This window comes from Littorina saxatilis, linkage group LG2 (genome assembly GCF_037325665.1).
Source record: "Littorina saxatilis isolate snail1 linkage group LG2, US_GU_Lsax_2.0, whole genome shotgun sequence".
Taxonomy (NCBI): domain Eukaryota; kingdom Metazoa; phylum Mollusca; class Gastropoda; order Littorinimorpha; family Littorinidae; genus Littorina; species Littorina saxatilis.
The window spans coordinates 96,978,942-97,002,549 of record NC_090246.1 but is presented as its reverse complement, the minus strand read 5'-3'; the positions used below and the strand labels follow the sequence as shown (position 1 = coordinate 97,002,549).

The 23,608-nt window shown below is 43.2% G+C and overlaps 1 protein-coding gene across 2 annotated transcripts; it reads left to right on the top strand.

The window, feature by feature from the left end:
- Nucleotides 1–23,515, top strand: LOC138960260 (uncharacterized). Of its 2 annotated transcripts, none has more exons than XM_070332074.1 (7): nucleotides 1–109; nucleotides 7,439–7,573; nucleotides 7,985–8,149; nucleotides 9,471–9,590; nucleotides 16,443–16,575; nucleotides 17,292–17,503; nucleotides 18,319–23,515. In XM_070332074.1, the coding sequence occupies exons 2-7, from the start codon at nucleotides 7,466–7,468 to the stop codon at nucleotides 18,580–18,582; spliced, it is 1,002 nt and encodes a 333-aa protein (XP_070188175.1). In that variant the 5' UTR covers nucleotides 1–109; nucleotides 7,439–7,465; the 3' UTR covers nucleotides 18,583–23,515. The 2 variants fall into 2 exon arrangements, with proteins under 2 accessions (XP_070188175.1, XP_070188174.1); XM_070332073.1 differs by lacking the exon at nucleotides 1–109 and adding an exon at nucleotides 265–458.
- The last annotated feature ends 93 nt before the right edge of the window (nucleotides 23,516–23,608 follow it).

The following is a 23,608-nucleotide window of genomic DNA, read 5'->3' as shown; positions in this document are numbered from 1 at the left end:
AAGTAAGTTTGCAGTACTTCCGGTTTATGCTGTTAGAAATATCGAAGATCGTATTCCACCCTCTGTTATTCAACCCATGTCCCTCTTTATGTGTAATTCTTTGGATAAGGTGAGTGCAAAAAAAGTTTCTGCATCTTTTCAGCCTATCTGATACTTCCTGGTAAGACTGCATCACAGCTTTATCTGCGTAGCCACTGTCACTGATCCGTTGCTAAGTCAATTTCGCAATGCACTGCGCTTGCACAGTGTGTGTACATTACAGGATTTCCGTGTCGAGCTTCCGAGTCACTATCGCAGAGCAATGTCGCAATAATGCTACAGGGCATGTTTATTTGCGTTGATTTGTGAGGAGTGTGTTCATTGTTCTTGTGCAAATACTTCAGTTCAATAGGCAAGAACAAGCTTGCACGAATTCAGTGCTGGTGAAAGTATAGGGATTTGAACTTGACTGACTGAAGGTGGGTCAATAAAGTATTAATTTCTGTTTTCTTGTCTTTAGTCGTCAGGTTGATGATTCTTGCACTTTTGGGCAATTAGTTTGTTGAAGTGGGAATGTCGGTGTTGAATTCTTTGGTAATCCGGGGCTCCCCACGGACGCCCCATCCTAGAGGATGTCGGGACCCCCACTTTCAATTTTAAGAGGGTCCATGGACCCCCTCAGCCACGGCGGAGTTTGAGAGGATTCCAAGAATTCATGGGCCCCAAAGCCCTCGTGTACTGATAATACATTGAGATCACGCTTAGTCTTTTTTCATTTTAACAATACTGTATTTTGTTGCATTAAACACACACACACGAGTGTGTTCCGCTTTGTTTTCTGAGCACTGTGTTCCTTCACCACTAAAATCGCCCGACAAGCTTTTCCTCCAGCACCCAGCGCATTTTATATCAAAACCTTTGCCAGGCGCAGCAACATCTGCATCAGCACGGAAAAGGTCCTGTAATCCATGTCAGAGTTCGGTGGGTTATAAAACACGAAAATACCCAGCAAACCTCCCCCGTAATCGGCGTATAGCTGCCTGAATGGGGTGGTAAAAAGGACATACACGTAAAAATCATCTCGTGCTAAAACATAAGTGAACATGGGAGTTTCAGCCCATGAACAAAGAAGAACAAGTCGCGTAAGGCGAAAATACAACATTTAGTCAAGTAGCTGTCGAACTCACAGAATGAAACTGAACGCAATGCAACGCAGCAAGACCGTATACTCGTAGCATCGTCAGTCCACCGCTCACGACAAAGGCAGTGAAATTGACAAGAAGAGCGGGGTAGTAGTTGCGCTGAGAACGATAGCACGCTTTTCTGTACCTCTCTTCGTTTGAACTTTTTGAGCGTCTTTTTAATCCAAACATATCATATCTATATGTTTTTGGAATCAGGAACCGACAAGGAATAAGATGACAGTGTTTTTATATTGATTTCGAAAATTTAATTTTGATAATAATTTTTATATATATTTAATTTTCAGAGCTTGTTGTTAATCCAAATATAACATATTTATATGTTTTTGGAATCAGCAAATCATGGAGAATAAGATGAACGTAAATTTGGGTCGTTTTATTTTTTACAATTTTCAGATTTTTAATGACCAAAGTCATTAATTAATTTTTAAGCCACCAAGCTGAAATGCAATACCGAAGTCCGGGTTTCGTCGAAGATTACTTGACCAAAATTTCAACCAATTTGGTTGAAAAATGAGGGCGTGACAGTGCCGCCTCAACTTTCACGAAAAGCCGGATATGACGTCATCAAAGACATTTATCAAAAAAATGAAAAAAACGTTCGGGGATATCATACCCAGGAACTTTCATGTCAAATTTCATAAAGATCGGTCCAGTAGTTTGGTCTGAATCGCTCTACACGCACGCACGCATGCACACACACACACACACACACACACACACACACACACACACATACACACATACACCACGACCCTCGTCTCGATTCCCCCTCGATGTTAAAACATTTAGTCATAACTTGACTAAAGTAAAAAGAAGAAGACCAGAACTGAGATCTTTCTTTATTGAAATGTGTTAAACACAACCTTTCAACTTGTTTGTAAAATTTTGCATTTTGTAATAGCATTTAAATGTGTACAAACATTAACTCAGAAGTTGCTAAGGTTTGTTATTGCTTATTGTCTACTTAAAGGTTCAAGGAGACACATTGGCACAGTGGACCCCCCCCCCCCCTTTAAGACCTCCAAATAAATCTGAGAAAATCGTGTCTTAAAAAAGAGGGATCGAGTCTTAAAATGGGGGTATTTTACAGAGGTTATGAACAGAAATTCTGAGAAAACAAGGTCTTAAAAAGGAAGGAGTCTTAAATTGGATGGGTCTTAAAAGGGGGTTCCACTGTTGAACTTTAAGATCTATACCAGTATCAGCCAGAACAAACCATTTCACTCGTCATGGTAACTACTTATCTGTGTACACACAAACCAGAAGTACCGCAAAGTAGTTTGCCTTTGTTGACATCTTAATTAAGACTGTTTACTTTGAAAATTGAAACGGTTAAATTTGAGCCCAGTATGGTCAATTCCAGAGAAAGACTTGATGACAGAAAGAAAACCAAACCGACAGTACATATATACAACATATTATTCTGCCTCGCCTGTGGACAATTACTTGTAAGAAAGAAAGAGAGAAAAGAAAAAAAGAGAAAAAGAAGAAGAAAAACACCCAAACAAACAAACAAAAAAACATCTGCATCAGCTTCATCCTCCTTTTCGATGTTGTTCCCTTGTGAAATTGGCATTGGTGCTGCCACGGAACTAAGCTAACGACTAGAGTCTGAAAACATTCTAATATTAGGGTACGCATGATAACAAATACTAAGTGCGTCCTGGGACCCGCTCTTTTTAGGTTTATAGTGCGTCCCGGGACCTCCTTCGCAAATTTCTAGTACATGTTTTTTGCTTGTTGTGCGTAAAGGACGCAGGGACGTGCACTTTGGGGAGCCCTGGGTATCCAGCATTAAAAAAAGGAGCTTATGGAACATCGACAATTCAAAATCGAACTGGACTTAGGCCTAAAAAAAAAATAGGTGTGGTTACGGTAACCCGACCTACCCTATTTTTAGGGGCCGACCCTATAACTTTTTATTACATTTGTCAACAACAACAAAACAAAAAACGAGTGCAGAAAACGCAATGAAAGCGAAATCGCCCGAGTCGCACACTTATTTCCCTGTCAAGTAGGTTTAATTTGTACACATTAGAAAAAAAAGTTAAAAAAAAGAAAAAGTGATTGCCTTCCTTCCTACCCTATTTTTTTTGGCTATGTTACCGTAACCACACCTATTTTTTGGGGGGGGCCTTATATACACTGTATATATTACATAGTGCAAACCAAAACTACCAGGAGTATTCTTTGAGTGCAATGATCAGGGAGTTGTATTTCCTACTTATGTCTATAGATGGTAAAAGCAGAAAAACTGAGTTGTGCGTTTTTTTAAGTTCAGATTAAAAAACAACAAAGCAGAGATAGGGTGAGCCCTATTCCCTTTGACCATAATTATTTTGTAGGTTCTTATACGGGAGGGGACGTACACTGAGCACAAAAAGTTAAGGATATTTTTTCAGTGGTATAGCCCAGATGTTAAACAGCAGTTTTTTTGTCAGAAATATACGTGTATTTGAAGATCAGTCTTTCTTCTGCTCAAAAATGTGTTTCTGGAATCTGAGTAATATTTTGGTATGACGTCACAGGTCCGTAACCACGCCTACCCTCAAAAATGGCGTTTTTTGACGGCATGATTCACTTTCCACCGACGAAACAGTGTCTTAAACTGAATTATATTTTACATTTTTTACCTCCAAAAGTTTATTTGGTGTCTTACCTAACAGTTCATACACATTTCGTTCAAATCCATCGCTCAGTTTGGCTGATTTAGCGTGTAAAAAGAGAGCGACCACAATCCTGAAAAACAGCAAAAAATCCAGGGTTTTTATGGTGTTTTTGCTGGGTAGCTGCAGTTGATATACAATAAATCTAAAACTACAAATAGCATTCTCTCCAAATTTCACAGAACGATGACAAAAACCCTCATCTGGATTCGCGCTAGTACTTGAAGCAAACAGAACCCAAGAATGGACGTTGTAACGATTTTCCGTTAAAAATTTGCAAACGTTCGTAACGTCCTGGACACAAATGTGACATGCACGCAACTTTGTACACTTTGCAAAAAATGGTGTCATTACATGTGTGCCAAGTTTCAGAAACATTCTTTCATGGGCTCAAAAGACAATTAGCCTCATGACTTTGAAGAAATAAAAAGTACAATCTCACTGAGTCACTCCACTACGCTGTTCTATTTTCAGACAATGACGTCTGCAAAACTCATATCAAGGTGGCTGAGTGGTCAGGACACACACTTTCCACTATCAAGGTTAATTGCACAAAGCGCAGCGATTGAAACCTTTTTATTTTATGTAAGATCTGCTGTTAGGTGTGTTGTTTTTGAAATTTGTCTTTGGCACAGTGTTCTGGTGTGCAAGCGCGTGAGTTTATGCAACTGTCTGTCTGTGACTACGTGTGTGTTTGTATACATGTGTGCATGATAAAAAAAAATCCGAAGACCTCCAAATAATAATACTTTTTGAGTTTGTGTAACTGTTCCCGTAGCTTGATGTTCACGGTTTACGTATTAAGGGACAACCAAAAAGGCGTTCTCTGTGTGTTATAACGGACAGATAACGGTTCTCTGTATAGTAGGCCGTTATGACCTCGAGACAATGCTCTCACAGACTTAAAAACTTGGCGATGTCCATCCCCACAGTTCTATTTCGTAGCATTCCAACTGTCTGATTCGTCACAGCAAATGCCAGATTGTGTCTCGCCGCTATCAAGACGACGATGAGAAAAACCCAGTGTTGCCTCCATCTGACGTCACTTTTTTTTTAAAACTATATGACGTCATGTCTGCATTCTTCTGTCTTTTTGATTCTTTGTCTTCTTTACTTCTTTCTTATACAGCACAGCTGTGTTCAAAACACGTGAACAGTTCTTTTCTGCAACTGCTACTGAGCAAGTTGTTCGCATCATCCGTGAAGGCTATACGCATCCTATCGGAGAACGAGAAACAAAATTATAGAAAAAGTCCTTTAAAAAAGTTGCGCGAAAGACACCAGGGACAGTATTTTTCACCTCTTTTCAAACGATCATAACTTTTGAGCCCGTGAAAGAATGTTTCTGAAACTTGGCACACATGTAATGGCACCATTTTTTTGCAAAGTATACAAAGTTGAGTGCATGTCACATTTGTTTCTTCGACGTTACAAATGTTAACAAATTTTTAACGGAAAACCGTTACAACGTCCAATCTTGGGTTCTGTTTGCTCTAAGTACTGGAACATATACTGATGAGGGTCTTTGTCATCGTTCTGTAAAATTAGGAGAGGCTGCTATTTGTAGTTTTAGATTTATTGCATATCAACTGCGGCTATCCATTAAAAACACCATAAAAACCCTGGATTTTTTGCCGTTTTTCAGGATTGTGGTCGCTCTCCTTTACACGCTGGATCAGTCTGACTGCGCGACGGATTTGAACGAAATTTGTGACTTGTTAGGTAGGACACCAAATAAACTTTTTGGTGTAAAAAATGTAAATTATCATTCAGTTTAAGTTACCGTTTTGACAGTGGAAAGTGAATCATGCCGTCAAAAAACGCCATTTTTGAGGGTAGGTGTGGTCACGGACCTCTGACGACATACCCAAATATTGCTCAGATTCCAGAAACACATTTTTGAGCAGAAGAAAGACTGATCTTCAAATACACGTATATTTCTGACAAAAAAACTGCTGTTTAAAAGCACAGTAAGCCTCCCGTAAACCATCACAGAGCTCCCTGAGCGTCTACATACAGTACAAGCATACTTCCATTTGAACGCTCACCGAACGGGAACATCCTGGCTGCTTTCTGTCGAGCGTGAGAAATTTTCAAAGAATTTATTTTCGTGGACTTGGTCCTCTACAACAATGGCGCCTCGTTTTGGTGCTGGACGGCTGTTATGAATATTCAATACCGGAAATCACGCCCGGACAGTAAGCCTCCCGTAAACCATCACAGATACTGTCAGGCTTTTACACACAGTACAAACACCCTTCCATTTGAACGCTCACCAAACGGGAACATCCTAGGTGCCCTACGTAAAGAGCGAGCAATTTTTAAAGAATTAATTTTGCAGATTGTCTTGAACACTTTTTGGACCCATCCTGAACTCAGGTCAAACATGAGTTACTTCCCTTCGGGTCTCATTCTATCGATGTAAACTGGCGATAGCCGTGAATCGATGATTATCAAAATGTTTTTGGACCGTGGTGCGTTTTTGCGCTAGACCTAACTTTTAAAATCTAAATAATAAATTGACAGCTTGTTACACAAACATTCTTTAATCATAAAAGAATTCTTTTTTCATCAAGACAAGATCAGTACAATTCGAAGTTGTGAAAGCTTGAAAAAAGAAAAGCCCGGAAGCAGGGTCACGCAAGGGTCGTAGCAGACGACGGTTTATGCATATCGCCGTTCCTCTCAACAGTCAAAAGCCATCGCTAGAGTTCTTGTGAACCACAGCCGTTCGTTTCGTGCATAAAAACGTGCTATTGTAAATAAGCTCACATCGAGTCGCATTCAAATGACTAACTGACGACTACATTGTGAAAAAGGGAAACTGGATCACACGGGTTCACGATGGCTCAGGGGTAAGATAAACCACGCAAAAATAAATTCTTTGAAAATTGTTTGCTCTTTACGGAGGGCACCTAGGATGTTCTCAATCGGTGAGTGTTTAAATGAAAGGGAGTTTGTACTGTGTGTAAAAGCCTGACCGTATCTGTGATGGTTTACGGGAGGCTTACTGTGCCTTTAACATCTGGGCTATACCACTGAAAAAATATCCTTAACTTTTTGTGCTCAGTGTAGCTCAGTTGGTAGTGCACTGGCTTTATAGCCAGTTGGTCGCTATCACCATGGGTTCGATCCCCACGTTTGGCGAGAGATTTATTTCTCACCTATCTGTCATCCTTTTATATTTCCTGGTCATGTTTATATCTCCACAAGCAGGCAGCAAAAAACTGACAGACAACAGTTATACACTGATAGGACAAAATGTTTACATCATGTACTGTCGCCATGTGAAATGTTATGACGCTTCGTTGTTCAGTCGCGACAAATCGAAGTTTCGTGCAATGCTCCAAATTTTAGTTTGTAGTTAGTTGATCTCAAGAATGCAACACTAATGGCACCCCTCTGTTTATATATATATATACATATTACACATTGTCACACTCAGGCTTTCTGTGTGACCAACAAATATGAAGCTTTGAAGGTCAGTTTGGCACAAGACTGTTTCAAACATATCTCACATACTTTACTTCTGGAATTTTGAATCTTATCTGTTGTAACATTGGCAATCTGTTTTTTCATTGTGTGCAGAATTCTTGAGAAGACCGTGAAATCAAAATGGCAGATAATTGCATTTTTATGGTGGTTGGTGTTGTTGGTGGCCTAGTAGCGCTGTTACTGGTGATACTGCTGCCCATGAGTTTTTCCGGATTGGAGTATTATGAGGTAGGTGCAGGGTTGTTTTTGTTCTCTGCTACAGCACAGTTGTTCATGGTACATGTATAAGATGCATGGCGCCCAATTCGACATGTTGTATGCCAACAGTTTGTGTGACTATGAGCAGTTCTTCCAACCGCTGTGCTTGTGTGAGATAAAAGTGTGGTTTTTTGTGTGTGGTTTTTCAAATATGATTTCCGTAGGGAATTTCCTGGGTGTTTCTAATATTGTACTTGATGTACCGCATATCATTTTCTATTAGAAATTATGCTTGTTTTGTTCCTACATAAGGTTCAGTACTGACAGCAAATGAAGACGTTGCATTTTGTTTTGCTCTTCATTGAAATTGTTTGCCACTGTTTGTTTTAAGCTAATCATGTTGTCGGGTTAACCTGGCTGCCATGTGTGTTTGTGTTTCAGTATGGTTTCAAGAGGCAGAAGAGCACAGGTTCTGTCAAAACGGATGAAGTTTACTCAGGAGGAAAGTATCTCATCGGACCAGACTATGAGTTCAAGACGTTCCCTGCCAGTGCTCACTTTGAGACCTTGAGGGATGTTACCGTCTTCACTTCAGACAAACTGGAGGTAACTTTTGTCCTGCTTCCTTGTTTTACTTCCTGTTCTTTTATCTGATTGCTGTTTTCCTTATTCCATTTGATTTTTTTACCTTTTTTTCCCCTTTTTAGTTCTAAATGATCGTATTCTCTATAATGAGACATGTATACCTTTCTTCTGTCCGGAAGTGACAGTTTGTCAAAGTATGAGAAAGAAAAGTGTTGCTACATACCAATCCCCCACCACCGTCATCCCTTTATGAATTCACTGTAAAGGATGGATCTGATAACTTGAACAGAATGTGCGTTTAAGCATTGACACACATGCAATTTTCCTTCCTCGCACGAGTAACCCATGCTAGCTGAGCTGGAGGGTTGTGAACAAACGTGTTTCATGTAGAACTGCTCTTTTGAGCTAAGTATCGCATTTTTAAAACAACACAACTTTGTGTATCTTTTACCTATTACCCCCGCAGTGTTATGATATTCTTCACCTTGAATACCTTGTTTATGCAGTTTGAACATTATAAGATGTTTGGTGGCTTGTTGACAGACCAGCTTTTTTGTTGGTCCAAGGGGACCATATCGTCTTTTGTTTCATCTTTATCGACCAAGGCCGAATGCCGCGGTTGATAAATATGAGACAAAAGGCGATATGCTTCTCGAGGACCAACAACAAAATGCTGGTCTGACGACAAGCCACCAAACATCGTTTTTGTCATCATTTTGGTTGTGCAACAAAATGCACAATAACCCACAGGGAGACGAATTTTTAGAATCCAACTCCGGGCCACAAAGCATCGTCACAGTAGCTCGAGATAACACGTCAACCTTGTATGTGACGTCAAACGTAGCTTGTTGACGCTTTTCTTCCAGTCTGAAAATGTACAGAGCTGCGATCATACGTGCGAGCTCAGTAAGTGTTGAGCATATTTCTTTTCTTTTTAAGTGTTTATGACTTTTCGTTGTGGATTTTGTGATTACAGAGATAAGTTGCAAATTGACCATGAGTCGCCGCGGTAATTGTCAACATTGATTGGGTCTTTGAGAGTGAATGCTTACAATCGTTGTCCTCGGAAACACAAATCCAAAGCCGCGATGGTTCCACACATCAAACAATCAGCCTGATTGGCTTTTACTTTGACAATCCACGTTTCACCTGAAAGCTCAAACCCATTCACCACCTCGATTTATTGCATGGGAAACATGAGATTTATTTCCCAGGTGTTTGTGAATGAAAACTCGTGAAAATGATGACAAACAAGTTTATATTATACCTGGCCTACCATGCTTGAAAGTAATACAGTTTTCAGGATTTTTGTCACTACATTTTTGTTGTTGCATTTTTCCAGGTCAAGCTGGATGTCTACTTTCAGTATTTCCTGAAGAAAGAGGATTTGGACATCTTGCATCGAAACTATGATTTGTTCTATGAAAATGTCATCCGGACCAGCGCCATTGATGCTCTGAAGGTTTGCTTTCCATTTAATTGGATTCTGAAGCTTGTCAGAAATGCGGAGCAAAGTCAGTCAAACACACACATGCAGACAGGAAGGCATGCACGCACGCGTGCACACGCGCGCAAGCACACATAACAAGAGGCGAAGCCTTCAAGGCTCATGTAAGAAATCGACAAACAGTAACACCAATTATAATTACATATTCTTACTCCGAATCACATGATTTGCATTGACCCACTTCGATGCTTAGGTTATGATAAAAGCTACCCCGTCTAGGTATAAGGGGAGCAACCCCAACTAAAAAAGTGACTGCACCAGCATGACTGACACCCTGGGTTACGTCCCATGTAGCCTACTACGTCATCAATGGTGCTGGTCACGTGATACCCCTTCAATCGACTACTATCACTCAAGGGTGACGGTTGTGTACGCTTTTGCTCTGGCTGGTTTTGTGTCTACGGCACCCTCCGGCCTCGGCCCCCGTCTACTTCTTGCTGGCTTGCAGCTGGTGAGATCGTTCATATTTTCTTGTATATTTTATTGCTTCTGCTGTGAATTTCGCATGTCTGGTGGACTCTGAAGTTCTCAGCAGTTGTTTGGCTTCCTCTTGGTCGCCATTTGCATTAGCACGTTGTCTGGCTTCTGTTGTTTTAGCCGTGTTCGGCTATTAACGCTGTTGTAGCTTGCTTTGTAGCTGCCGTCGGTAGCTGTTACGTATGTGCTTATCTATTTGCGTGCTTGCTTCTGAAATGTTTGTGTCTGTACGGACTTTATTATTTTCAGACTTGTGGCTTCCTCTTTGGTCGCCATTTTTAGCTAGCATGTTGTTATGTTGATTTTCGTCCGTACTCGGACGCTTAACTCTTCGTATAGCTAGTTGTTTAGCTGCCTTTGGTAGCTCCTAAACTGGTTTTAGCTGCCCTCTTTGCTGGCTTCTGAAAGGTTGGCGTCCGTTCGGACTTTGCTAGTTTCAGTTGTTTGTTTATTTTTCTCTCGGTGCTTACATGGCCGTTAATGAGAATTAGAGGGAGCTAAGGCCGAGGGTAGGGCTTGGGCCCTGCTAAGCTCTATCCCTCAGCAGCCTCTTCTTTTGATGAACTCCGTTGTTGTTCATGTTGGCACAATTTTAGGCAATTTTTTACGTTGTTCTGTGCCGTTTTTTCTGTTACGGACGTTTGGCCGTCTGGCTCTCAGCCGTCCGTTTTGGCCTCTAAGGCTGTCGTTTTACGTCTGTTTCGGCTCCAGAGTCTAGGGCTCTGGGGTCTGCACGTATCTTTTGCTTATTTCCAGAAATAGATTCCCTCGTTCGCGAGGTTTGCCGCGGCGGACTTCGTCGCCAGCTCTGCCCCCCGCCTGGGGGTTAGGCGACGTTCTCTCCTTCAGACTCTGGGTCTTCTCCGGACCAGGCTGCTGTCCACCGTGATGTTTCTGGACGGTCCCTTGGGGATCTTCTTCTCCTCTTCCTGGCCGGCATTTGTTGCCTTCCGCTTGCGGTAGCGCAACAGTGCATGTCCCTCCGGGGATCCGGCCACAACAAGGTTGGTGTCTGCAGCAGCCGTTTACGGCAGCTGCACTTCCGGTTTCCGGAATCGGATGTTCTCCTGCTAGTGAGCAGACGGTGTTCACGTCAGGTCTGAACCTCTCCGTACTCCAGCAGTCGGTTCTGACAGCTGGGCTTCCTGCTGTTGCAGGAAGTAGGGGTTCACCGTCTAGTGAGCAGATGGTGTTCACGTCCGGTCCGAACCCCGCCTTACGTCAGCAGTCGTCCGCGACAGCTGCTTCCGGCTCAGGCCGGAAGTAAAAGGCTCACTGGCTAGTGTTCGGACTACGTTCACGTCCGGTTTGAGCCTTGCCTTACGTCAGCAGTCGTCCGCGGCAGCTGCGCTTCCGGTTCCGGCCGGAAGTGTAGGTTCACCGGTAGTGCACAGGCTGCTGTCACGTCCGGTTTGGGCCTTACCCTACGTCAGCAGTCGTCAGCGTCAGCTGGGCTTCCGGTTCCGGCCGGAAGTGTAGGTTCACTGGTTAGTGCTCAGGCTGCTGTCACTTCTGGTTCGAGCCTTTACCTACTTCAGCAGTCGTCCGCGACAGCGCCGCTTCCGGTTACGGCCGGAAGCGTAGGTTCACTGGTTAGTGTACAGACTGCTGTCACGTCCGGTTTCGAGCCTTGCCCTACGGCAGCAGTCGTACGCGACGGCTGTGCTTCCAGTTCCGGCTGGAAGTATCGGTTCACTGGTTAGTGCACAGGCTACTGGCACGTCCAGTTTGAACCTTGCCTTACGGCGGCGGTCGTACGCGACCTCTGCGCTTCTGGCTGCGGACGGAAGGTGAGCTCACCGGTTAGTGCACAGGCTGCTGTCACTTCTGGTTCGAGCTTGCCCTACTTCAGCTGTCGTCCGCGACAGCTTTGCTTCTGGTTCCGGCTGGAAGCGTAGGTTCACTGGTTAGTGCACAGACTACGGTCACGTTCGGTTTGAACCTTGCCTTATGTCGGCGATCGTACGCGACCTCTGCGCTTCTGGCTCCGGCCGGAGGTGGGGGCTCACTGGATAGTGGACCTGCTATGGTCCCATCTGGTTTGAGTCTGGTTTTTTCGTCAGCAGTGCCCTTTGGGCTTGCAGGCTCCCTGCCTCAGGCGGATTAGCAGCTACCACACACTTCGGTAGTGGGTTCTGCCGTTCCCCTCACTTCCTGTGCCTTTGGTCTTCGACGCCTCTCATCCTCCTCTTAGTCAGGGGTGAAGTTTGGCCGTTGACTTGCAGGAAAGGGGCTTCAGGCTCCGGCCTTCCCAGCTTCGGGACATTAGGGCTCAGAGGAAGTTGCCTTTGCCCAAGATGTCCCGGAATTTGCTGTCGTCTTTTGCCCCTCTGCGTGCACCTTTGCCGGTCACGCCGGAACTTCTTCTTTGGGGAACGTTTCGAGTCCCCTGCTCTCTGAGCAGACTCTCTTCCCCTCTGAGGAAGTGGGCAGACAGCTTTTGGAACTTGCTTCCATTTCGGAGACACTCCTTTACGGAGTCCTTGGCGCCCTTTACACTCAGTAAAGAGCAGGACGCAGGGGATGCTTTCTCCACCTTTGCTAGGGCGAATTTAGAGCGGAGAAGGCCCTCCTCTCTGCACAATGCCCATACGGTCATGTACAGACGGGACTTGTTCCTCGCCCATTCCTAGTTTGTGGGGAATCAATGAGAGACACCCTTAGTTCTTCACCCTTGGTGGATGGGTCTCTCTTCGGCCTCCTGGCCTCTAAGGCCCCCTGGCCTTCAAGTCCTCCTGGCCTCCTGGTCTCTGAAGCCTCCTGGCCTCTAAGGCCTCCTGGCCCCCAAGGCCTCCTGGCCTCTAAGGCCTCCTGGTCTCCAAGGCCTCCTGGCCTCTAAGGCCTCCTGGCCTCTAAGGCCTCTAAGGCCTCCTGGCCTCTAAGGTCTCCTGGCCTCCAAGGCCTCCTGGCCTCCAAGGCCTCCTGGCCTCTAAGGCCTCCTGGCCTCTTAGGCCTCCTGGCCTCTAAGGCCTCCTGGCCTCCAAGGCCTCCTGGTCTCCAAGGCCTCCTGGCCTCCAAGGCCTCCTGGCCTCTAAGGTCTCCTGGCATCCAAGGCCTCCCTGGCCTCCTGGCCTCCAAGGAGATAAAGATTTGTAGGGACCTTCAGGTCTCTTCTTTTGCTCTTCAAGCTTTGAAGCAGCAAAACGGGCTCTACCTAAGCAGACTCAGCTTTTTCAGGCTAAGTCCTCAGCTCAGGTTTATCCGGAGAGGTTCTTCCTTTCACAGACGTCTTAGTCTGTGTTTTTTGGGAACAACAGCCGGCGTTAGGGCATCCGGGTTTTTTAGCCTCGGCTGGTGCAACAGCCATTTCATCTGTTGGTGGTGGTGGTTGTTGTTTGCTCTTTTGGACTCGGTCCTTGTGGGTCTTTCGCCGATTTAGACTCTGTCTTTCTCTAGCGATCGGACTTCTTCTGGTGTTTCGTCCAAACTTAAGGTTTACTTGAGTTGGCCTCGGAAGTTACATTCAGATTTTACTGAGTTTGCATTGGTTTTAGCAATGCATGGTGAGGGGTCATTCTTGTGGCCTATCACTTTTCTCAGCTTTATTGGCTAACCCTCCCCTTTCGGTAGAGGTCTAGTTAATTTCCTGGTTTCTTGGTGCGGGCTTTCAGCCCAGCATCTTTGATGGCAGGTCTACGGGCGTTACGGCTCTCAGCCTTAGCTCGTGTAATAGTCTCCTGACTGGCATGGGCGACTACGGTCTCCGTGTCTCTAGATTTTGTGTCTTCCTCTTCTCCCTCATCCTGCCATGAGGCGAGTCGGGTCGACTTCCGGTGGGGTGGGTTGCCTGTTAAGGTCACCCTTCTACCACTTGCATAGATCTATTACGGACTCTTGCCTGTTGTGTTCCGTGTCTGATTCTCGGTTCTGAGGTATCAGACGTGTTTGGTTTTTCAGCCAGACTCAGGAATTTTCTGGGCTCGGTCGGCCGCGAAATTTACTTCGGGCCCTTCTTCTTGAGGACTCTCGTTCAGGGAGTCTTAAGGCTGGTTAGCTTCACAGTTTTCTGTTTTCCTTTCCAGTCTCGTTTCTGCTTTGGGTTTTTGATTTTCCTTCATTTACCTACAAGCAGACTGCTTTGTGATCACTCTGACTTTAGTCATTTCGGTTAGAGTCTCCGGTCACATCAGGCTTTGGCCACCGCGTTCTCCGCTCTGCTGGCGGCTTACACTTTTCGTAGGCCGCTTCTTCCTCTGTTTACCTCCCTCTATGCTTCTGCATGGACTGGTAGTGGACTTCTGGTAACCGTCTCTTCTGAGATTTTTCTTTGAGTTTGACTCTGGTTTTTTGTACTCAGACGTCTCTCTCTCTTTCTCGGAAACAGGTCACTCCTCTCTGGAGCTGACCGTTATCTCTCCGGCCTTTCGGGCCTCTCTCCATGCCAAGGCTTTAAACTTTGGCATGATCGTCTTACGGTCCTGGGGAAGGTTGGTGCTTTTCATTTATGATCGGTCAACCTTACGCTTAGGCGTTTCCAGGGTTTTTGGCATTTCCTTCCAATAGTAAGGGGGGGGGGGCAGCTTGTCTGTCCCTCTACTCGGCTCGGGTTATTCAAGGCTTGAGCCCCTTTCTGGGCTGTTTTTTATGGTTCAGGGGATGGGAAGAAGTGCTGAGCACAGCTTACGGGCTCTCTGATGCTGTCTTTTGCTTTTTTTTGCCTGAGCGGCATTGCGACTGTCATTTAGGTTGGTCCTTGGTCCTCGTTCTGTCATTTGGCAGTGGGCCAGTTCCTGGCAAGGGTTTTGGAGTGAGCTAGATGTTTTCTTTCTCACCGGCTCTTTTCCTGATTTTTGGCAGTGGGCCAGTTTTTTGGCGAGGGATTCTCTTTCCCTCCGCCTTGGCGTAGCTATCGGCTATCTTTCCCCTAGGCTCAGCCCGAGCTCTTTTTCCAGGGCCTGGGCCTCCTCCTCGGCCGTTTTACGGTCTGGGAGGTTGGATGATGTCCTGCACACAGCTTACTGGTGCTCGGCTTTTGTCTTTATCAGTTTAATAGGGAGACATTGCTGCCTTGGGCCTCTTCCTTGGCCGTCTTGCGGTCCCACAGAATGAGCGAAGTTTTGAATACAGCTTATTGGCGATCAGACGATGTATTCATCAGCTTTTATCTGAGAGACATCGCTTCGCTCTGTAACGATGGATCTAGGTCCCTGCCTGCCTTGGTGGCAGCGGGCCAGTGCATTTCCAGAAATTGATGGTGAGTTTGAACTTTTTTGATCTTACCCACCTCCTGGTTGGAGTTATCTGCAAATCATGTGATTCGGAGTAAGAATATGTAATTATAATCGAAAATTTTTATCTAAATTTTGATTTGATTAATATACTTACCCGAATCACATGAGTAATTCCCTCCCTCCTGCCCCGCTCGATATTTTAATGTTCTATTAGTCGATTGAAGGGGTATCACGTGACCAGCACCATTGATGACGTAGTAGGCTACATGGGACGTAACCCAGGGTGTCAGTCATGCTGGTGCAGTCACTTTTTTAGTTGGGGTTGCTCCCCTTATACCTAGACGGGGTAGCTTTTATCATAACCTAAGCATCGAAGTGGGTCAATGCAAATCATGTGATTCGGGTAAGTATATTATTCAAATCAAAATTTAGATAAAAATTTTCGACTCAATCACTCCGTCACACATACACACACACATAGCATAGGTGACACGGTGCAAGAGTGTGAGACACTAGATCTAGATATGTCTGTCTGTAGCCTACAATCCTTCACGCGATCTGACCTAACCTTGACCCCTGACCTGGTCTACATACATGTACCACACACGACACAAACCAGTCAGCTGTTTTTACCCCCCCAAAAAAAACCACCACCCGTTTTCTTTGGATACACACTTTAACTACATACGTACCGACGAAATGTTGATCATTGCTTCAATACTTTGAAGCTGTTGCTTGAATAATAACCAGGTAAAATTAGTATTTCGGTGTTCAGTCAAATGTTAAAGTTTCTACCACAGACATACATACATACGCACGCACGCACGCACAGACAAACAAACGTTAGCATCGCATAGGCTACACTTACGTGAGCCAAAAGCCAGGCTCAGATACTTTTCAAGGATAAAGATGGCCAGCTGTTGACAAATTATCACTATGAGTGTGGATTTCAACTGCATTTTATGTCTTGATTGAAGGGAACAAGTTTTTTTTTAAATTTGTTTCTCCTTCATCAGGATTACCAGTCTAACATTTCATTATAGATATTCCAGCTGGTATCTTTAGCTGAATGTTTAAAAAAAAGAACAGAATTTTTAATGTTAGTTCTCGCTTCTCACCACTAACCACTTACCACCCGCTTTTCTTTTTTTATGCACAGGGGGAGGCTCCTAACTTTGCTACTCGTGAATTCATCACCAATCGAAAAGCACTGGAAGCTGCACTTTACAAGGCCATACGAGAAAGGCTGGGAGGCATCTGCTGTGCTCTCGACTGCCAACAGTTTGACTTTGGTGTGTAGAAAGTTCCACATATGTCATGAGTTAGCCACGCTAAAGTCTGTTGTGAATAGACGATTTTGGGAAATAACTACATCGGGTTTGTTTGGGTTGTGGAAGAGAGAATACCCTTGCCAAAACCTCTGGACAGAAGCAAGTGTTTCCGACACACCCCTCGCCATGACTGGCCCGTCCAATGTTTGTCAACAAGTTTTGGCAAGGGTATTCGCTCGTCCACCCCCCATACAACCCTGACAGCGTTATTTTTCGGAATTCGTCGATTGCGTACAAGATGAGAAACCTGATGAACAAATGATTAAACAGTGAAATTTTGAAATGAGCTCATGATTTACATAAGTTTTTCAGTGGGTTTTATTTCTGGAAAGTTGGAGGAAGTTGTGGTAGTGAAGATTCTGCAACCTGAATTCGCTGCATTAAGAACCATGCGTCTACGTGAGATGTTGAATGTTGCTGCCTTCTCTGTATGTTTACAAATGCACAGTTGCATTCAGGATCATTTATGTGGTTCCTTTTCACTAATGTTCCAACGTGGCTACAAAACGGAGGCAAGATTTGACTTTTCCTCCTCCCATTACAACACAATCCTTCCTGAGATCTGGAGGGATGTTGAGGAGAGAACTTTCAAATAATCTTATCGTCTAACTTATTTGTTCTTGTTGACAGTGATGGTGGTGGAGTATGTACTCATTCAGCTCGCTGTTGTTTTCCAGCTTGTCCGCCTGGCTGCAAAAAGCAATCTTTGTGTGACGACAAGACAGAAAAGGGGCTGTGGGTCTACGTCAAGTATTTCCAGATGGGTGCAGTTGAGATCCCGTCAGATGTGCAAGGTCGTTTCCTCAGGGCCTTGACCTTGCAGGAGGAGGCAGCGCGTGAGAAACTGCTGCAGGAGGCACAGGTGGTGCGCAAAAACACAGAGGCTGAGGTAAAAAAAAAAGACATTTCGCATTTCGGGGGGGGGGGGGGGGGGGGGGGGGGGGGGTATTCTTTGTGTTAATTATCCATAGTGAGATTTTTGTTGGGACTGGGATTTTGACGGGTAGAAAGTTTGCATGTGTGTGTGTGAGAGACCACAGTAAGTTTGACGGAAGTGCAAAGTCCTAGCTTATCATGGTTTGTGTATCATATCTCTGAGTTTCAGTAAGATGAGCTGTCGGTCTCCCCCACTTTCTCTCTCTCTCTTCCCTATCCACCCCTCAGTCTCTCTCTCTCTTCCCCACCCACCCCTCAGTCTCTCTCTCTCTTCCCCATCCACCCCTCAGTCTCTCTCTCTCTTCCCCATCCACCCCTCAGTCTCTCTCTCTCTCTTCCCCATCCACCCCTCAGTCTCTCTCTCTCTTTCCCATCCACCCCTCAGTCTCTATCTCTTCCCCATCCACCCCTCAGTCTCTCTCTCTCTTCCCCATCCACCCCTCAGTCTCTCTCTCTCTTCCCCATCCACCCCTCAGTCTCTCTCTTCCCCATCCACCCCTCAGTCTCTCTCTCTCTTCCCCATCCACCCCTCAGTCTCTCTCTCTCTTCCCCATCCACCCCTCAGTCTCTCTCTCTCTCTTCCCCATCCACCCCTCAGTCTCTCTCTTCCCCATCCACCCCTCAGTCTCTCTCTCTCTTCCCCATCCACCCCTCAGTCTCTCTCTCTCTTCCCCATCCACCCCTCAGTCTCTCTCTCCTCCTCTGAATGAGTGAATGAATCAGTCTACAAACAAAAACTTAACCTAAAAAGAACCCATTGTGTCACAGGTACGCAACATCCAGAACCAAGCTAAGGAAGTGAGCCAGGAGGCAGAGGCCCAGTCCAAAGAGATCGGTTCCATTGCCGCTTCTAACTACACAGCCACGGTGGAGAAGGCTCGTGCCACAGGTCTGAAGGCTCTCTACACGCGTCTCAGGCTCAACACGCAGCAGTTGAAGAATTCTTTTGATTACCTCCGCACGCTTCGCACCCTGGACAATGTCCACTTCACTGTCGATTTCCAGCAGAGGATAGTGGGCGGTTTCAACTGAAATTAAAGACCTATCTGTTGGTTTTTGCACTTTATTCTGTCTTTTATCCTCCACGTGCCTGACTGAGCTGCTGTTTCCGAGACACTAATGTAACAGACATTCAGCTTGATTGGTTAGTAAGGGTCAATTGCTTTTCCATGCGGGGCATTTTTAACTGACAGTTAGAAGTAATGCAACTAAGTCAGTGCCTTCATGTGGTGAATGTCATTTGGTAAGAATCAGCCTGTGAGAATGTCTCCACTTTTAGAACAAAGCTCAAAATTACATGGGTGCAACTCTGCCGGCTACACGCCGGCAGCCGGTTTAGGGTTTCATCGGCTGCCGATGTTTTTGTTCCAGGAGAGGTTTTTTTTGGCATTTTAAATACTAAAAAAGCTGGACCCCAACTTTTGCCGGTTTTTGGAATTTTCCAGGTTGCACCCATGAAATTCACAGTTGCTTAGTTTAGATATGTTGTCATTCATTTGTAACTGGGTTATTCAGTCTCCAGAGCTGTGTACCATTTTGTGACATGCCTTATCAGTCCTTTAAACTATTATAACGTATATGAAATGGCAACTAGAATGTATTCTTTTTGCTTTGTTCAGTAGTACTCCAGTTAGATAATGATACAGATATGCAACCCGGGAACGCAGAAGAAGAAGAAGAAGCAACAAAAAACATAGAACAGTATATCTTTGTGTCTTCTCTTGTTGGCTCACGTAAGTGTAGCCTATGCGATGATAAACTTTGTCTGTCTGTGCGTGCGTGCGTGTGTGTGTGATAGAAACTTTAACATTTCCGAGTCTATGGATAAAGCTCGCATAAAGATTACGTCTCGGTCAAAAGTGTTTGACGTGTGTGATAGAAACTATTTGAAGACGTCACATTATGACGTAAGAGGGTTAGACGTCACGCAAAGGAATTACTAAAAGTCTCGGTCTTTGTTATTGTGAGCGGGCCGAGACTACTTGGCAGATCGAGGGTCTCGCTTTCTTGCACAGTTTCACCTATGCTTACTGTGTGTGTGTGTGTGTGTGTGTGTGTGTGTGTGTGTGTGTGTGTGTGTATGTGTGACGGAGTGATTGAGTTTGTGTTACTGTTTGTCGATTTCTTACGTGAGCCTTGAAGGCTTCGCCTCTTGTTTTAATTGATAGTATTCAAATCCATGCCACAACCTTTGGTTTCTGCCTTTGTAATTTACAGAAACAAAATGTGCAAATATTTCTAATGTCTAATTCTTTCTCTGCAGGCCAAGGATATATAAGGAACCAGTTTTTATTAATGAAATCAATTTGTGTGGTTAAATGCCTCAGTTAAGTAAAGAAATATCACCTTGGTAACATGGTTTTCACTGGTACACAGCTCTGGAGAATAACCCATCACCTATATTTGCTGGACCTTCCAGGTTTTAAGGTCATAACATAATCAAAATGAGGGTTGATGTTTTTTGCTTTACAAACCATTTTTATGATTGAACTCAATGATCAAGATACGCAAATCCAGTTTGACATATCATACTTCTCCTTTGTATTGGTTGTTGTTCCCCTGGAGCAATTTTTTGATTAGTGCTTTTGTGAACAAGAAACAATTAACAAGTGGCTCTATCCCATCTCCCCACCTTTCCCCGTCGCGATATAACCTTCGTGGTTGAAAACGACGTTAAACACCAAATAAAGAAAGAAAGATGGTTGTTGTTCTTCACAGTGACATCATGTTGTTCTTCTATCTAGTTTTGATAGCAAAGTTGCTGTTTTAACAGAAATGTATTAGGATTTCTCTCAACATGATGCAGTTTACTTGAGAATATGCCAGCAACCATGCAGTTCACTGCATCACTGCTGTATTGTGTGCTAGTCTGATGTATAGTTATTAGGAACAAAAGATGTTTCAAGACAGATGTACTGCAGGCATGTTTCTTAGAGTTCCATACCCTATTGGAAAATTGTACCAGTGTGATAATTGTGTCTTCATTGGGTAAGTTGTACTAGTGTAGTATATATATATCTGTGGTGGAAAATTGTACCAGTTTGATAATTGTGTCTTCATTGGGTAACTTTTACCAGTATATATATATAAGATATATGTATAGGTTACAACACGAGTGGTTTTTTATATGGCTTGTATTTCAGTCAAGACCCAGCGGATGAATATCATCGGGAGACACGAGCCTCTGGTTCGCTAGCATCTGGTTATCTTGTAAGTTGAATGTTCGTTTTTTTCGACCTGCATTGCTTTCATAATGAAAGAAACTTTTGCTTATTGCATCTCATACATCAGATCAGTTCTGAGATTCATTTTTGCGTGCAACTGATATGGTTTTCTGAGCCGTGCAATACGATTTTAGAACTTGTGTCACATTGTTCGGCGCGAGGTCAAAGGTCGGGAGGAAAGTAGTCCTTTGCCCAAATCGGAATCTGCACTATCATATATTTTTTGGAGTCCATGATGTATTTATTGAGCTATAAAAATACAACATATATACCCATACTGAAGTAACAGAGACAAAGAAGGGAGGTCATGGGATATAGAAAGTTATAATGAGAGCGCTGCAGAAAATGCCAAAATGTGCACTCGATCGCTTGTACTTTTAAAGAAAAGTTAAATATAGAATGACGTCAAGAGCGAGAATGCATAGAAATTATACATGAACAAGGGAGATCATCCTTTACTCTGTGTGTGTCTCCACATGTGTTTTATTGCATGTGTGTGTGCTCTTCAATCGTCAAAACAACAACAAAGTCAGTACATGACGTGTGTTTTGTAGTTCCTTTGAAGTTTCGGTCAACCTGAAACGCCCAAATATGAAGCTTATGTGTTTGATTGCTTGTGTGTGTGCTCGTTCAATCGTCAAAACAACAACAAAGTCAGTACCTGAAAGGAATTCGATCAATACATAAATGTATCGCGGTCTCGGAGAACAATGACTGTCTCGATCTGTGTAAAATGTCATATTTTGGTCAAAAAGGCAAATAACGTAAAATATCTGTGGTGAGATGATCACTTCACCTTCTGGGGTCTATTTTGTCTCACACAAAGGTGCACATTTTCACAATTATCAACAGTACCCCTTGGCCTTGATTTACCAAGTGCTCTGATGCAATATATTGGCACAACAACAACAAAAGCATGCACAATGAGTGCTGAAGATGTGAACTGAAGCAGAAGTGCTGATTTATTGAGAACAGTTTTAAAATCAGATATTGTTGTTGTAGCGGTCAACAGAAACATCTAAGTGTACTGATGCACCAAACTTGAAGCTGTGCAATGTACTGGAAGAACTTTATTCTGAAACTGTCAGTGTTTGTACACTATGCCCATATTTTTGTATAACTCTACTCTTTTTGAACAAAATGTTGTATATGTTTGTTATTGTCTTCAGATCTCTCTTTCTGTTATCATGTTTGCACTGATAAACAACATTATCTGTAGTCTTTGGGCATTCCTGTGACGCGTTCTCAGGGATCATAGATAACTATTTTGCTGGCAATGTTTAATATGAAATAGCTCTCTCTCAGCAGTTGCTTTTTCCATCACAATCATGCACAATGTTTTGCTTGAAAAATAAAGTATGATCTTTTGCTTGGAAAAGAAAAACCGATTGGCTACAAGAAAGAAACAGAAATAGTCCTTTTAAACATTGCTGGCTTTCTCATGTGAAGGAAATTCATCAAATAAATCAGATCACACAAGAGAAACTGCATTGATTGAATGTACATAACTGACTTTTTTGCTATGAGAAGGATTTTTTGCTTGCTTGCACCATTTCATAAGTTCTTTAGATCATACGATGTGTTCGGATGATGACATTTTTCCATTCTTGGCACAGTTTTTGGGTGCAGCAGTATTTCAACAACTAATGTACAGTTTACAGCATAACTGATGAATTTGTGACTGATTTATGTTTCTTACATTGTCATCAGGCAATTTTCTCTGCACAGACAGGAAGCAATGATTTCGGACGAGAAAATCTGACTTTGATTTAACAAATGGAAAATATACATCATATTGCACATCATTAGAAGAAGAATCACGACAAGGCTCAATTTTGTAAATCCAGTAGTTTAGTGATATCTTTATCCTTTGTTTTCAAGTGTTATTCTTCTCTAGTGTCAACATTTGAACCTTGCATCTGGTCCTTAGTAAGTTCTTTTGTTTTTATAACCTTGCATGACCTTGGTACCCAATTTCAGATGTTTTTTTTATTAATGTTTTTTTTTTCTTTGGTGCTGTTGCGGACTTGTTTTCTTTATGCTCTTGAAGATGTTTTTAGCTTGCTAGTGGGAATGGGTCCTCCTGAAAATATTTGTTACAAATTAGGATGTGTGTGCTTCTACTACAAACATTTTTTGGGTTCAAGAAATGGTCTGTTTTTTTTAAAGTTAGGTCACAAGAGAACTGCTCAAACTTGTCACATTTTGCATAATATTTAACACATTTTTGATATGTATTTTCTTTTATAAGTTATTCCAAATTATGTCACATTTTGCATTTTTGCAAGTTTTATCAGTTAATGTTTTCTGTGGTCCAACAATCGAAATGGTTTTACATTTTTGAATGATGTCTGTGATTGAATAAGGTCACCAGAAATTTGTTTGCTCCATGGAGCATACAATTTTGTTTGAAAAATAGACTCTCCAGTTGGCCATGTAACATGCAGGCAAACTTACACACTGAGCGAGTGTCTTTTTAGTAATTATCCCGTATAGTATCTTACAACACGCCTTGTTTTAAATAACTTGTCAGAGAAATCAAAGTTTAAATTACCTTATAAAGGGAATAATGTTGCTCTAAAACAAGTTTGTTTACATACTTTTTTTATTTAAACATCTTTTTTCATATTTCAAGAATATGTGCAGATAGTTTTTGTCCCTCATAAGCATGCTGTTGCTGTTGTAATTATAATGTATATATCATACTGATGCGTTTTTAATAAATCTTTGATGTATCCCTTGGCGTGTTTCACTTTGTTTTCTGATAGAGTGGTTTTCCCTGTACAACATCAAGGTAATTGCTTTACACACACACACACACACACACACACACA